We start from the raw sequence: 15,248 nt of genomic DNA on the forward strand, positions 1-15,248 counted from the left end.
AATGGCAAAGATGAAAAGTGCATTACCCATATAAAGGCAGAGGGGGCTACTCTGTTTAACTCCAACTAATTGTGACATCAAAACTGTATGGACCTAGTTTGGCCACATTTTCTGATTTTGGAAGAAAAGCCAGAAATCAAGATTTTTAAGTTACATTTTCTGATTTTTAACTGTTGGCTCCAATTCTTTTTAAAAATGTGGCTGGTTTATGACCTCCTAGACTTACTAGTCTGTGCAGCTCCTGGCAGACAGAGACTGTTTCTGACCTCTCTCCATATTCCCAAGCACGTTATATAATCCTTGGCTCACATGAGTGCTGACTGATAGTTGGTGATAAATGAAACCTATATTCTAGAGACTTAAAATGTAATGTTGGAGGTACACCTAACTAGACTCTTGTTTTTATTTTTTCAAGAAATGGGATCCAGTTGAATGTTAGTGGAGAGCGTAATAGTATCATCTCTGAAGGAGACAGGTCTTTACATTATGAACTCACTCTCGCTCAGTCTGCAGAGGTAAGTCATTGTAATAAGATGGAAAGCTTTAAAAAAATACCCCATGTGATAGCTTATGATTAAATGAAGGTTTGAAGCTTGCTGAAAACTACCAGGGACACTAAGAGAATGTACTGATAGTACATTCTCTTAGTTTCTTAGCTTGGGGAGAAAGGACCGATTTCAAGTTACAACCAAAAGCTACAGCAAGGTTGAAGGTTTGTGGAAGTATGCATTCAGGGACTTTGAGACTTTAGAAATCTTTATTTTCCTGACAGGACAGACTCCCTGTCCTAATCCCCAGCCTGGGGTCCCAAAGGTAGCAGTAGAGATCCATGAGTTATTTTTTAGAATTTTTCAAACCCTCAAAATAAATACATTTATCGAAAATAAAGATGCCCATAAATAATACCAAATGTATTTGCTTTAGATTATAATTGTATCCACTCAAATTAATTGATTTTTACATTCTAAACAAAAACTAACATTTTCTTACTTGTGTTTTGGTTAAAGTGGCAAGATGAATTGATTAGTTTAAACAATTTCCATTTGTTTGATAGACCCAGTACTTTATAACATGGGAAGAAATAGTTTAAAAACCTTCTCTGAGATAAAGACATTCTGACTCCCCTATGCTATATTTTCATTCTTTTGTATTTTCCGGTTTTGTGCTTGTTAAGTTCAGAAATGCTTTATTTAGCAAATTGCTTTCTTTTCACTATTTGATGGTCTCTTCCTATCTGTGGACAATGGATATGTCAGAATGTTCTCCTGTTGACAGCTGTGATACGACCTTGAAAGAAGAGAAAGAATGCCTTTGGGCAAATGCTGTTTGAATTGCTTCTGCCAAGGATGCAGGGACAACATATGCTGCCTTCATCTGAAGCCGTCTCCGGCAGCCCTGGACATTCTGCTGAGGGCTGTGCTTTCCTAACATTCTGTTTCCAATACTCATCATTTCACTGTGTTTTTGAAACCAAGCCAAACTGCCAGACTGAATGAAACTGTGGCAAATCTGCCACAGCAGTGTGTTTTTATCCTCAGTCCTCTGAGATAATAATGATGTCAAGATGCCAGCCCAGAAAGTTCTATAGTTTTAAAGAGGGGGTTATCCGCCAGCAAAGTTCTGGCTCTGAGGTTTACCCACTGATGAGTTAGGAAGTTTGTCTTCTAACTAGAATCTTGAAATAAGAGTCCTGTGATCTTTTCAACAGACAGCAAAAAGAAGCCTTGGGTCATATATTTAAAATATGACAGGAGACAGAAACTTTGAGAGAAGTATAGGGAATGTACTTTGTGAAATATCATATGGTCTTTTATGAACTGAAGGGAGAGAAAAGAAGCCAACCTGTTTTTAGTGGGATTGATTGAGCAGCCCTCCTCCACCAGTTTTCTTCCCCCTGGGTATTTCTTTACCTATTTTTATGTTAAAATTAGAGCCATAACAGTTTATATCATCCACATGTAAATGTTATCTATTGATAAATGAGTTTTCCTTAAGACAGAAGAAATGTTCAGTTGAAGCCATCCTAGAGAGAAAATGTCAACAGTTTTTTTAGGATGTAGGAGAATTCCACAAGACTGTTTAGAACCAAATGACAATGACAATTACCTTAACTCATGAGCATCGTTTTTGTTAAGAAAAAATAGTAAATGTTCTTTATTCAGATGGCAATTGTGGGCATTTCTTTAACTGTTTCAGAACAATGAAACTGAAAGGCAGCACAATGTAATCAACTTGTCATCTCTGGATGCCATGATGGATCAAGAAATGCTGCTGTTACTAAGAGAGCCTGAGCAAAAGGGAGTGGAATTCACAGCCACGCTTCAGAAGCTGGTATCGTATAACATACCTGCATCATGGTGTTCCACTTTGCCTGGGAATATCTGCAGATAACTGACCTGCAGCCTGTTTGCTGAGTCCAAATGTATCTGTGTGCTGGTGAGACCCGAATTAATACACTCTGAAAAGTGAAGATTTTTCTCAAACCTTTCTGAAGCTGGCCTTTTAGTTCTGGGCCAATCAGAGCTAAGAGATTGACCATTAGATATGGATTTTTTGAGCTTATTTTTTCCTGTGGGCTAATCTTTAGTATCAAAGGGCTGAAGACATGGTATGTATTGAACAGTTTCCTCCTTTTACTTTTCTTCTGGTTGATGGCTGGTATTTCTTCCTCCATTTTGATTTCTCACTGGAAACGCTAGATGACTGGAGAAATCAGAGAACAACATTTTCGTACTGGTATTGCCAGTCCCTTTCATAGTGCCTAGCATATAGTAGGTAGCATTTAGTTTGGTGAATGGTAAACCCAAGTGAAAATGGTTGTTTTCTTCTATTTAAAAAGATAGGTTTTGTTCTGGAAAATGATTCTCTCTGTATATATTCAACATGTTTAGAGCACCTGATGATTTATCACATGGCAACATCCTGGAATAAAAGAAAGTCACTGGAGGCATTAGATGCAAAGGAATGTACTCTGGTATTTTCCTGAGTTACCTATATAGTAGAACTTTGGTCTCAATGGATTCTGATTATACAATAGCATATGACTTTCATCTAAATTCCTAGTTGAAGATGTGGAACTCTTTTTTCAGCGTGAAGAAATTTCTAAAATTGCAACCCTCATTGAAAGCTCTCGACGGTGGGTAACTAATCCAGAAATTACTGTGAATGAAAAGTGGGAGGAACAGCTTACTGTAAGTGTTCTATATTTTGTGATTTTCCTGGTTTTTCTTCTACTTTGTTAAGCCAGGTAATAGTATATACAGTACCCTTTCTAAGACTTTATTGTGGTCTTCTGCTGTCTTAGTCTGATGAGTGTAGAGTATGTGTATGAGTGTGTGTATGAGTGTGAGGGTGAGGAAAGAATGTGAGGGAGAGTGAGTGTGCAGATATGTGAGATGTAATGGAGAGACAAATAATAAATCAGATGGTTTAATGAAAAAATGCATTTATATCCTTATGAGAATTGGCTAGGCTAAGCTTAGATTTTTCCTTAGCCTGTTAAAATTGCCTAACTTTGAAAGAATAATTATTATATAAAAGAATCTTATTCCTGAGACTTGAACAGTTTTATTGTCTCAGAAACTTGCAGAACATTGGAAAAACAGGAACTTCTTAGGAAGCTATTCCCAGCTTTGTTAGAAAGGAAGCGTATGAGAAGGTAGATATCTCTTTCATCTGTCCATCATCTATTTACCTCTACTTCTTGACTGCCAGCTACTTTCCAGCATCTATCAACCCCTTAAGATAAAGAAAAAAAAGTAAACTCTGGAATATGATTTCAACCCCTTTGCCAATCTAATTTTTTTTTTTTTAAGATGGAGTCTCACTGTTGCCCAGGCTGGAGTACAATGGTGCTATCTTGGCTCACTGCAACCTCTGCCTTCTGGGATCCAGTGATTCTCTTGCCTGAGACTCCCAAGTAGCTGGGATTACAGGCATGTGCCACCACACCTGGCTAATTTTTGTGTTTTTAGTAGAAATGGGGTTTCACCATGTTGGCCAGACTGATCTTGAATTCCTGACCTCAGGTGATCCATCCACCTTGGTCTCCCAAAGTGCTGGGATTACAGGCAATCTAATTTTTTAAAGATTGTATGTGAATATGATAATCAACAAAGATGGATATTATTGCATTATCTTGTCTCATCCTGTTCTAAAGCAATTGTGATGATGGCTGAAGTTACCAGGGACTAACTTAAGAAAAACAAAGTGAAGCTCAGTTTTAGGGACACAATAGACACTTTATATATACTTGTTACATTGACGTAATCAATTGACAATCAATAGGATAGTCAGTCTCTGGGCAGTTGAGAATTGGTATTCATTGACATATAAGTGAGAATTGGTATTAATTGACGTACAATTTTGGCATCCAGTATGCCACTGAGATGGAATGTCCGCAGCATTTTAGATTGCCTCTGTCATTTGTCCGAGTTTAACATTGGAGTACTGGGGTTTGTTCTGTGACTTTTCTTGTAGGAATTCAAGCATATCATGGAAGAGAAACTAAATCTTTGTATTTTAATGCTGAACATCTTGGGAAACCACAAAGAGTCTCTTGATAAAGAATTTGACAAGTTAATAGAGATTTTGAAGAGATTCAGGCAGGAATATTTTTATTTCAGAAAAGAATTTCTTGCCAGGTGATGATCATTTATATATAAAAAATCCATGCTTAATATACATGACATGTTTACGATTGTGCCACTGCATTGTTTACTTTCGGAAAGTTATATACATTGATTTCAGATGATACTTTTTTCAGAGAAGACATTCTGTTTGACAATTCTGAATTGTAAAATAGTATGAAATTGACTTACATGTTCAAAATTGCAAATAACGAACTACAGAATTTGTGGAAACTGGCCAGGCACGGTGGCTCAGGCCTGTAATCCCAGCACTTTGGGAGGCCGAGGCAGGTGAATCACCTGAGGTCAGGAGTTCGAAATCAGCCTGGCCAACATGATGAAACCCCATATCTACTAAAAATACAAAAATTAGCCAGGTGTGGTGTGCATGCCTTTAATCCCAGCTTCTCAGGAGGCTGAGGCAGGAGAATTGCTTGAACCCAGGAGACAGAAGTTGCAGTGAGCCGAGATCACACCACTGCACTCCAGCCTAGGCAAAAGAGTAAGACTCCATCTCAGGAAAAAAAAAAAATTGGTGGAAACCAGTATAATGACTTATTTTTTCCCTAGAGAAAAAATTTGGAATTATGAAATAGAGTCTTTTATCAGAAGAAGCCTTAGAGATCCTCTAGTAGTCTCATAATTTTACAGAGGACTAAGGCATGAGGAGATAAAGTTGAATTGACTAAGGCCTGAGAGTGATTAATCAAAGCTCTGGAACTTGAAGCCAGGTCTGTTGGCTCCTCCCCACTGGGTTTTATGTTTGACCTCAGTAAATGCTGTATCACATTGGGCACTGGGCAACTAAATGTCAGTTAAATGAGTCATAGGGAATAGATAATAACAAATATAAAATAAGTTACCTTCTTTTCCTTCCTTTACCCTCAATTCTTACCATAATGGGGAAATTACTGTAATTTTTACACTCTAGAAACCATAAGCACAGTGATTTTATCTTTTGTTAACCACCATTTATATAACTGCTAGGACCATACTTAGTACTCACTTAAGGAATGCTTTTTGAGCGAATGAGCAAATGAACATGGGTACATATTGCACTTGAACAAAATTTTAAAATGTAGTTAGAGACTGAGGTAAGCTTGAAGAAAAAGAAACTATTTTATTCCTCCCAAATATAAGGAAACTAGATACCAGAGAGAGGTAATACCAGAAGGAACTCTCAAGAAAATGATCTTCTGCTTTCCCTAAGAAGCAGAGAACCCACACTTCCCTGTAGTGGTAAAAGACGTGGGCTGAGCGGACATGCAGCTTCCTTATGCAGATACCATCTCCATGAAAGGGAGTGTCAACATTCTTCTATTTAGCAACAAAGAACTATTTGGAGAGAGGTCTGCACTAATGTCATCTCGAAATGAGTGAATCTTCTATATTATCCTGCTTAGACCTACAAGCAGCCCAGTTAAATAACAGTAGGTGTCATTTGTCTAGAAGCTACTGTGTCAGATGTAGTGCTAAGAATTTGACATATATTTATCTCCAGAGAGGTTCCCTAATTTGCCCAAGGTCACCCAGCTGGGATTAAGTGATAGCTGGGATTCAGACCTAGTTCTGTCTGAGTTCAAAGCCTGCATTCTTTAGATGGTTAATCCCCCACCATCAATTTGTTAAATCTGATACAAGATGCTTTAAAAATATTCTGGAAACCTAGCATTGGGCAAAATACTCCTTGCCAGCATAAGATGGTTTATAACCTCTGGCTTCTGGACACAATTTAAAACTGACAAAGCCACATAAAGGCTACACACAAAATAATTTGACTGGAGATTTTAACTATGAATAAGTAAATAGCTGGGTGCCCTGGCTCATGCCTATAATCTCAGTACTTTGGGAAGACAAGGCAGTAAGATTGCTTGAGCCTGGGAGTTTGAGACCAGCCTGGGCAACATAGCAAGACCCTGTATCAAAAAAAATTTTTTTTAATGAGCTGGACATAGTGATGCATGCCTGCAGTCTTAGCTACTTGGAAGGCTGAGGTGGGAGGATTGCTTGAGCCCAGGAGTTTGAGGCTACAGTGAGCTATAATTGTGCCACTGCACTCTAGCAGCCTAGGAGACAGAGAAAGACACTGCCTCTTTAGAAAAAAGAAAGGAAAAGAGAAAAGAAAATGAATGGAGTGTTTTGCGGGGATGAGAGAGAATTCTGTTTACATGAGGTAGGAAATGTTTATTGAAAGTACATTTTTGGGGGCTGTTTGCTGAGGAAGAGAAGGCTCCCATTCTGCTGTGGGGTAAATAGGCTCTAGTGCTAAAGAATGGAAAGAATTGAATGCTTCAAATAGAGGCATGGACAGAAAAGAGTGCTCTCAGAAGACTTGGCAAGGAAAGCAAGACTTGATTTATACAATATCCATCTGGGTGTCTGCTCTTTGCCTGGCTTCCACCCCTTCCTCAACCCCAGGTGCTAAGGAATTATAGGAAACAAGACAGTAATCTCTGCCTCTATGAAACGAACATCTAATAAAGGATGCAAACAACAAATAGATAGACATATAATGTCAGGGAGTGGTATGGAGAAAATTAAAGCAGATTAAGAAGACAGAGAGTGACAGGGAACAGGAGAACCTAAATTTAGGGAGAATAGCCAGGAAAATCCTGCCTGAGGAGTGATGAATTGAATGGAGAGCTGAGTGTGGCAAGAGAGTGAGCAATGTGACAATCCTGGTGTGTTCCAGGCAGAGGAAGTAGCTGGTGCAAAGACCGTGAGGTTGTAGTAAGCTTGGTGTTTTTGATTAGCAGCAAGAAGCTGGCATGGCTGGGGTGGGACAGGGGCTGGTTAGTGGTAGGATGTGGGGCCAGAGGGATAGAAGGGGCCAGGCCACACATAGCTTTTGCAGTTAATGTTTAGGAGTTAGGATCTTATTGAGTGTGGTGAGAAGCCATTAGAGGATTTTGAGCAGAGAAGAAATATGATTTGTGTTTTGCTTTTGTTTTTCTTTTTTTTCTTTTTGTGTGTGTGTGTGTGTGATTTGTGTTTTGAAACATCTGCTAGATGAAGAAGTATTTATAGAGGGCAAAAGTAAAAGCAGTGAAACCAGTGAGAAGAGTTTTTCTTTTCTTTTTTTTTCAAGACAGAGTCTCACTCCATCACCTAGGCTGGAGTACAGTGGCGTGATCTCAGCTCACTGCAACCTCTACCTCCCGGGTTCAATCTTCACCTCCTGGGTTCAAGCAATTCTCCTGCCTCAGATTCCCAAGTAGCTATGTGCCACTATGCTCAACTAATTTTTGTATATTTTTTTAAATATTTTTTTTAGTAGAGAGGAGTTTTGCCATGTTGGCCAGGCTGATCTCAAACTCCTCATCTCAAGTGATCTGCTCACCTAGGCCTCCCAAAGTGCTGGTATTATAGGCATATGAGCCACTGCACCCAGCTAGAGAAGAGTTTTTCAACAAAAGATAACCATTTAGAGATTCTGATATCAATTTACTGGCTCATGACCCATTTTAAAAAAATAAATGAGATATAAAATAATAGAATGCATCACATATAGTAAGAATAAGTAGTGCTGAATTGAATTTTTGTTTCAGCCACGTGTGTGTGTATGTGTGTTTGTTTGTTTGTATACTGAGTTGAAATATAAAATATTTCATGATCAAAAAGTTACAGAGTTAGGAGCTATTATAGTAGTCCAGGTGAGGGATGTACTGTGGGCCAGGGTAATAGTCATGGAAGTGGTAAGAAATGATTAAATTCCAAGTGTATTTTTGAGGGCGGATCGGATCAAACATGCTAGCAAGTTGTATGTGTGGAGTGCAAGAAAGAGAGGAGTCATCCTTGACTTAGAGGCTTTTGATCTGAAAACCAGGTAAATGGTGTGCCATTTTGATAGCAAAGTCTGAGAAGGATGCAAAGTCTGAGAAAGACTTATCATTAGAATGTGTTGGCAGGGAGAATTGTTGGATTTAAACACACACACAAGCTAATATATACCTCTTTACATGATAATAAAATTTCTATGGGAGAAAAATCTTCAAAAGTTCATCATCTGTTGAATATCTTTAACAGATGGTACCATCTAATATTTTTAAAAACTTGTTTCTAAGACTTATGATTCATAAAGTTCATAAAACATGTTCTACTGGTGAAAATACATATAAGCAAAAGTATTAGTATTAATAAATATGGATTTATGATGGTCCTTAAAGTCCTTTTGCTTTCTCTTGGAAAATAATGGACACTTTGGAGAAAATAGATTATTCCTGGAAGAGAGAAAGGTAGATAAAAGTGATGTCTTTAAAATAAAAAAAAAGAAAAGGAGTGATTCCAACAAGATGGTGGAATAGGAAGCTCTGGAGCCTCTTCTCCAGGAATGCACAAATTCAACAACAATACATGAACAAATTTCTATTGCGAGAAACCCAGAAACTAGTTAAGAGGCTCCCGAATCCTCAGTGAGCATGAAACCAGCTTCATCAAGGCTGGAAAATTTGAAGAATCCTCATCATAATCCTATCCCCAGCTCAGTGCCATGTCAACGGAAAGAAAACTCCAGCTCTTAGTTTCTCCCTAGTGTGGTCGGGTGGAGAGAAGAATAAGATACTAGCTTCTGTTTCACTTGTCTTGTAGTGCTAACGGGACCTGGCATACTCTAGATGCCTGGATACAACTGAAAACAAAGAAGGTAGTTTGAACTAGTATGCATGTACTTGCTGGAGTCCCTACTCCCAGCTGAGTGAAAAGCAAGCAGATGAAAAACCTATGTCTCAGCTTCTCTCCAGGGATAAAAGGGTGGAAGAGTTGGACTATGCATCTGATGTTTCAATTTTTCTGGATGCTGCCCAAAGAATTCATTTCTGTCTTACCTGTCTCAGAGTACTATGAGACCCAGCATGCTCTAGATGCCTGAGGGTTGCTAGAAACAAAAATGGTGGTTTGGATTAGTGTGAATGTTTGAGAGGCAACCCCCACCCCTGGCCCCCAGAATCTCTTCCTGAATTGATTAAGGGTTTTCTCCTGTATGAGACCAGTATGTGAAGACTGGGAGAATTGGCTATTTTTTCTAATGCATGGTTAAAAAGAGTCAAGGAAAATAAAGAAGTAGGAAAATATGTTGCAAACAAAGGAACAAAATAAATCTCCAGAAACTGACCCTAATGAAACAGATAAATGGCTTACCTAACAGAGAATCCCATAAAATTGCTCAATGAGGTCAGAAGAACAATGCCTGTGCAAAGTTAGAATTTTAACAAAAAGAAAATACAAACACAGAATGCTGTAACACTGTAATGGTTGTGGGTAAATCACTTTTCTTATATAAAAGTTAAAAGTATTATAAGTAAAAATGACTATAAAAATGTTTATGATATATAACTAAAAATATGTACATTATGATATGAATAACATAAACTGTTTGAAGGTAAGAAGTAAAAGGTTAGAGTTTTTATATGTGATGAAATTTAGGTTGTTAGTTTAAAATAGGCCATTATAATGATAAGATGTTTTATGTAAGCTTCATGGTAACCCAAAGAACATACCTACAGCTCAGATAACATACCAAGAAAGGAATCAAAGAATGTCAATACAGAGAAGTCAACAAAACTCAAAGGAAGACAGGTAGAAAGGCAGAGGGACAAAAAACTGCACGGCAGAAAAATAATAAAATGGCAATAGTAAGTTCTTCCCTAGCAATAATTACTTCAAATATAAGTGGATTAAACTTACCATTTGAAAGACATACAGGGCTGAACATATTAAATTTTAAAAATCCAATATTCAACTATATGCTGTCTCAAGAGACTCACTTTAGATTTAAGTACACACATAGGCTGAAGGTGAAGAGATAGAAAAAGATATTCCAGGCAAATGGTAGCCAAAAGAGAGTATGGGTAACTGTATCAGACAAAATAGACTTTAAGTCAAAACTGTCATAAGAGACAAGGATATTATATAATAAAAGGATCAACTCACCAGGAAAATACAATATCTACACACTCAACATTAGAGCACCTAAATATATAAAGTGAATGCTGAAAGAACTAAAGGGGGAAAGAGACAGCAATACAATAATAAGAGTCTTTAGCATTTCACTTTCAATACTGGATAGAACATCTAGACAGAAAATCAATAGGGAAATAGCAGGCTTGAGTAGCACTAGAGAGTAAACGGACCTAACAGATACAGAACATTCCCCCTAACTGCAGTAGAATATATATCCTCTCACATGCACATGGGACATTCTCCAGGATAGATCACACATTAGGTTACAAAACAAATATTAACACATTTAAGATGACTGAAATCATACTAATTATCTTTTGGAATAAAACTAGAAAACTATAGCAGAAGGAAAATGGAAATATTCACAAATATGTGAGAATTAAACAACAGACTCCTGAACAACAAATAGGTCAATGAAGAAATAAAGAAAATTTGACTTGAGACAACTGAAAACAAAAGCACACACCAAAATCTGTGGGATGTAGAAAAAGCAGTACTAAGAGGGAACTTTATAGTGATAAACACTTACATTACAAAAGAAGATATGTTTTCAAATAAACTTAACTTTTTACACTTCAATGAACTAGAAAAAGAACAACTTAAGCCCAAAGTTTCTTCCCAGAAGAAAGAAAATAATAAAAATTAGAGCAAAAAGTTGTTAAAAATAGAAAAGCAATTAAAAAGAAGCAAAACTAAGAGATGAATTTTTGAAAAGATAAACAAGACAGATAAACCTTTATCTAGATGAAAAAGAAGACTCAAAATCAGAAATGGAGGAGATATTACAACTAGAACTGCGGAAATACAAAGGATCATAAAAGACTAGTATAAACACTTTTATGCCAACAAATTAGATAACCTAGAAGAAATGGAAAAATTCCAAGAAACATACACTCCATCATATTTCTTTATGAATCATGAAGAAATGGAAAATCTGAAAAGATCTACAAACAATAAGGAGATTGTCTCAGTAATCAAACACCTCCCAGCACCTCCCATCCCAGGATGAGATGGCTTCATTGGTGAATTCTACCAAACATTTAAAGAACATTAATGCCAGTCCTTCTAAAACTCCTCACAAAGAAAAGAAAAGAAAAGGAAAGTACACTTCCAAATTCATTTCCTGAGGCCAGCATTACCCTGATACCAAAGCCAGGCCAGTATCCCTGATGTTGCAAATTCTTCAAGAAAATATAAGCCAGTCAAATTCAAAGCACATTAAAAGGCTTATACACCATGACTAAGTGGGATGTATTTCTGGGATGCAAGGATGGTTCAATATATGCACATTGATTATTGTGATATACCACATTAACAGAATGAAGGATAAGTATTGTGTGATCACCTCTATAGGTGCAGAAAAAGCATTTGATAAAATTTAACAGTATTTTGTGTGAAAACTTAAGAAACTAGGAATAGAAAAAAATTATCTCAATATAATAAAAGTAATATATGAAAAACTCACAGAGAACATCACTCAATGGTAAAAGACAAAGTTTTTCCTCTAAGATCAGGAACAAAGCAAGGATGCCCACTCTTACACTTCTGTTCAGTGTAGTACTGGCCAGAGCATTTAGGCAAGAAAAAGAAATAAAAGGCATATAAATAAAAAAAGGAAGAAGTAAAATGATCTCTGCAGACAACATGATCTTATTTATAGAAAACCCTAATGATTTCACATTAAAAAAACCTGTTAGAATAAAACTTTGTAAAGTGGCATGACACAAAATCAACATACAATAAATTTCATTTATATATGAGCAACAATGAACTATCTGAAAAAGAAATTAACCATCTCATTTATAAAGCATCAAAAAGAATACTTAGGAATAAATTTAAAGAAGTAAAAAACATATAAAAACTACAAAATATTGATGACAGAAATTAAAGAAGACAAGATGTGAAAAGGCATCCTGTGTTCATAGATTGGAACCAGAGTTAATATTGTTAAAATGTCCATGCTACCCAAAGTAAATTATAGATTCAATGCAATCCCTAACAAAAACTTCAATGGCATTTTTTTACAGAAATAGGAAAAAAAAATCAAAAATTTCTTATGGAACCATGAAAGACTCTGAATAGCTGAAATCAATCTTGAGAAGGAAGAACAAAGATGGAGACATTACTCTTCCTGATTTCAAAATATATTACAAAGCTACAGTAACTAAACCAGTATGGTACTAGCATATAAAGACAGACATATAGACCAATGAAACAGAATAGAGAGCCTAGAAATAAACCAATGCATAGATGGTCAACTAACCTTCAACATAGGTAATAAGAATACATAATAGGGAAAGGATAATCTTTTCAACAAATGGTGCTGGGATAACTGGATATCCACAGACAAAAGAATGAAATTGGACTCTGATACCATAAACAAAAATCAATTAAAAATGGATTAAAGATGTAAATTTAAGACCTGAAACTGAAAATGCCTAGAAGAAAACATGGGGGAAAGCTTCATGACATTGGTCTTGGCAAGATTTCTTGGACATGACACCAAAAACACGGATAACAAAAGCAAAATAGACGTGTTGGACTATATGAGTCTGAAAAGCTTCTGTACAGCAAAGAATACAATGCAATGAAAAGACAACCTATAGAATGGGAGAATATATTTTGTAAACTATACAACTGATAAGGGGTTAATTTTTTGTTTTTGTTTTTTCCTTTACTAACTCCAGGGTACATGTGCAGAATGTGCAGGTTTGTTACATAGGTAAATGTGTGCCATGGTGATTTGCTGCACAGATAAACTTATCACCTGGGTATTAAGCCTAGCATCATTTGCTATTCTTCCTGAGGCTCTCCCTCCCCACCTGCTTGACAGGCTCCAGTGTGTGTTGTTCCCCCCACCATATGTCCATGTGTTCTCATCATTCAGCTCCACTTATAAGTGAGAACATGTGGTGTTTGGTTTTCTGTTTCTGTGTTTGCTAAGGATAACAGCTTCCAGCTCCATCCATGTTCCTGCAAAGGACATGATCTCATTCCTTTTTATGGCGTGTAGTATTCCATGGTGTGTGTGTATCACATTTTCTTTATCCAGTTTATCACTGATGGGCATTTTGGTTGATTCCATGTCTTTGCTATTATGAATAGTGCTGCAATGAACATATGAATGCATGTATATTTATAATAGAATGATTTATATTCCTTGGTATATATGGAATTTGTGTTAATTCCCCAAAGATCTAGACAGAGGCAGAAAATACCATTTGACCCAGTAATGAGATTGCTGGGTCAAATGGTATTTCTGCCTCTGTCTAGATCTTTGGGGAATTACCACACTGTCTTCCACAATGGACGAATTAATTCATACTCCCACCAATAGTATAAAAGCATTTCTTTTTCTCTGCAACTTTATAAGCATCTGTTGTTTCGGGGGAGTTTTAATAATTGCCATTCTGACTGGCATGAGGTGGTATCTTATTGTGGTTTTGATTTGCATTTCTCTAATGATCAGTGATGTTGAGCTTTTTTTCATGTTTGTTGGCCACATGAATGTCCTCTTTTGATAAGTGTCTGTTCATGTCCTTTGCCCACTTCTAATTTTTTATTTATTTATTTGAGACAGAGTCTCGCTCTGTTGCTCAGGCTAGAGTGCAGTGCTGTGGTCTCCATCTCAGCTCACTGCAACCTCCGCCTCCCAGGCTTAAGTGATTCTCCTGCCTCAGCCACCCGAGTAGCTGGGACTACAGGTTTGTGCCACCATACCTGGCTAATTTTTGTATTTTTAGTACATACAGGCTATCACCATATTGGCCAGGCTGGTCTCGAACTTCTGACCTCAAGTGATCTGCCCACCTCAGCCTCCTAAAATGCTGAAATTACAGGTATGAGCCACTGTGCCCAACTTGCCCACTCTTTAATGGGGTTGTTTTCTTCTTGTAAATGTGTTGAAGTTCCTCGCAGATTCTGAATATTAGACTTTGTCCAATGGATAGATTGCAAAAATATTCTCCCATTCTCTAGGTTGTCTGTTCACTCTGATGATAGTTTCTTTTGCTGTGCAGAGACTCTTTAATTAGATCCTGTTTTTTAATTTTGCTTTTGTTGCAATTGCTTCTGGTGTTTTTGTCATGAAATCTTTGACCATGCCTATGTCCTGAATTGTATTGCCTGGATTTTCTTCCAGGGTTTTTATAGTTCTGGGTTTTACACTTAAGTCTTTAATCTATCTTGGTTAATTTTTGTATAAGTTCTGAGAAAGGGACCCAGTTTCAGTTTTCAGCATGTGGCTAGCCAGTTCTCCCAGCACCATTTCTTAAATAGGGAATCATTTTTGCATTGCTTGTTTTTGTCAAGTTTGTCAAAGATCAGATGACTGTAGGTGTACAACCTTATTTCTGAGTTCTCTATTCTGTTCCATTGGTCTATGTATCTGTTTTTGTACCAGTACCATGCTATTTGGTTATTGTAGCCTTGTAGTATAAAGTCAGGTAGCGTGATGCCTTCAGCTGTGTTATTTTTTCTTAGGATTGTCTTGGCTATTCAGGTTCCTATGAATTTTTAAATAGTTTATTCCAATTCTGTGAAGAATGCCAATGGTAGGTTAATGGCAATAGCATTGAATCTATACATTACTTTGGACGTGTGGCTATCTTCATGATATTGATTCTTCCTGTCCATAAGCATGGAATGTTTTCCCATTTGTTT

The 15,248-nt window shown here is 37.0% G+C and overlaps 1 protein-coding gene across 2 annotated transcripts in view; it reads left to right on the plus strand.

Moving 5' to 3' along the window:
• Positions 1-15,248, plus strand: part of IRAG2 (inositol 1,4,5-triphosphate receptor associated 2) — a 112,368-nt gene that overhangs the window by 30,734 nt on the left and 66,386 nt on the right. Inside the window, exons 12-15 of one of the 2 annotated variants that reach the window (XM_021666849.2) lie at positions 416-515; positions 2,197-2,331; positions 3,090-3,191; positions 4,480-4,643. In XM_021666849.2, the coding sequence (XP_021522524.2) occupies positions 416-515; positions 2,197-2,331; positions 3,090-3,191; positions 4,480-4,643 (501 nt within the window). Of the gene's footprint in view, positions 1-415; positions 516-2,196; positions 2,332-3,089; positions 3,192-4,479; positions 4,644-15,248 lie in introns of those variants that run through there. The other variant, XM_064377357.1, reaches the window with a different exon arrangement.

The sequence above is a fragment of the Aotus nancymaae genome, unplaced genomic scaffold (genome assembly GCF_030222135.1).
Source record: "Aotus nancymaae isolate 86718 unplaced genomic scaffold, 86718_ANA_hifiasm-v0.15.2.pri h1tg000016l, whole genome shotgun sequence".
Lineage (NCBI taxonomy): Eukaryota > Metazoa > Chordata > Mammalia > Primates > Aotidae > Aotus > Aotus nancymaae.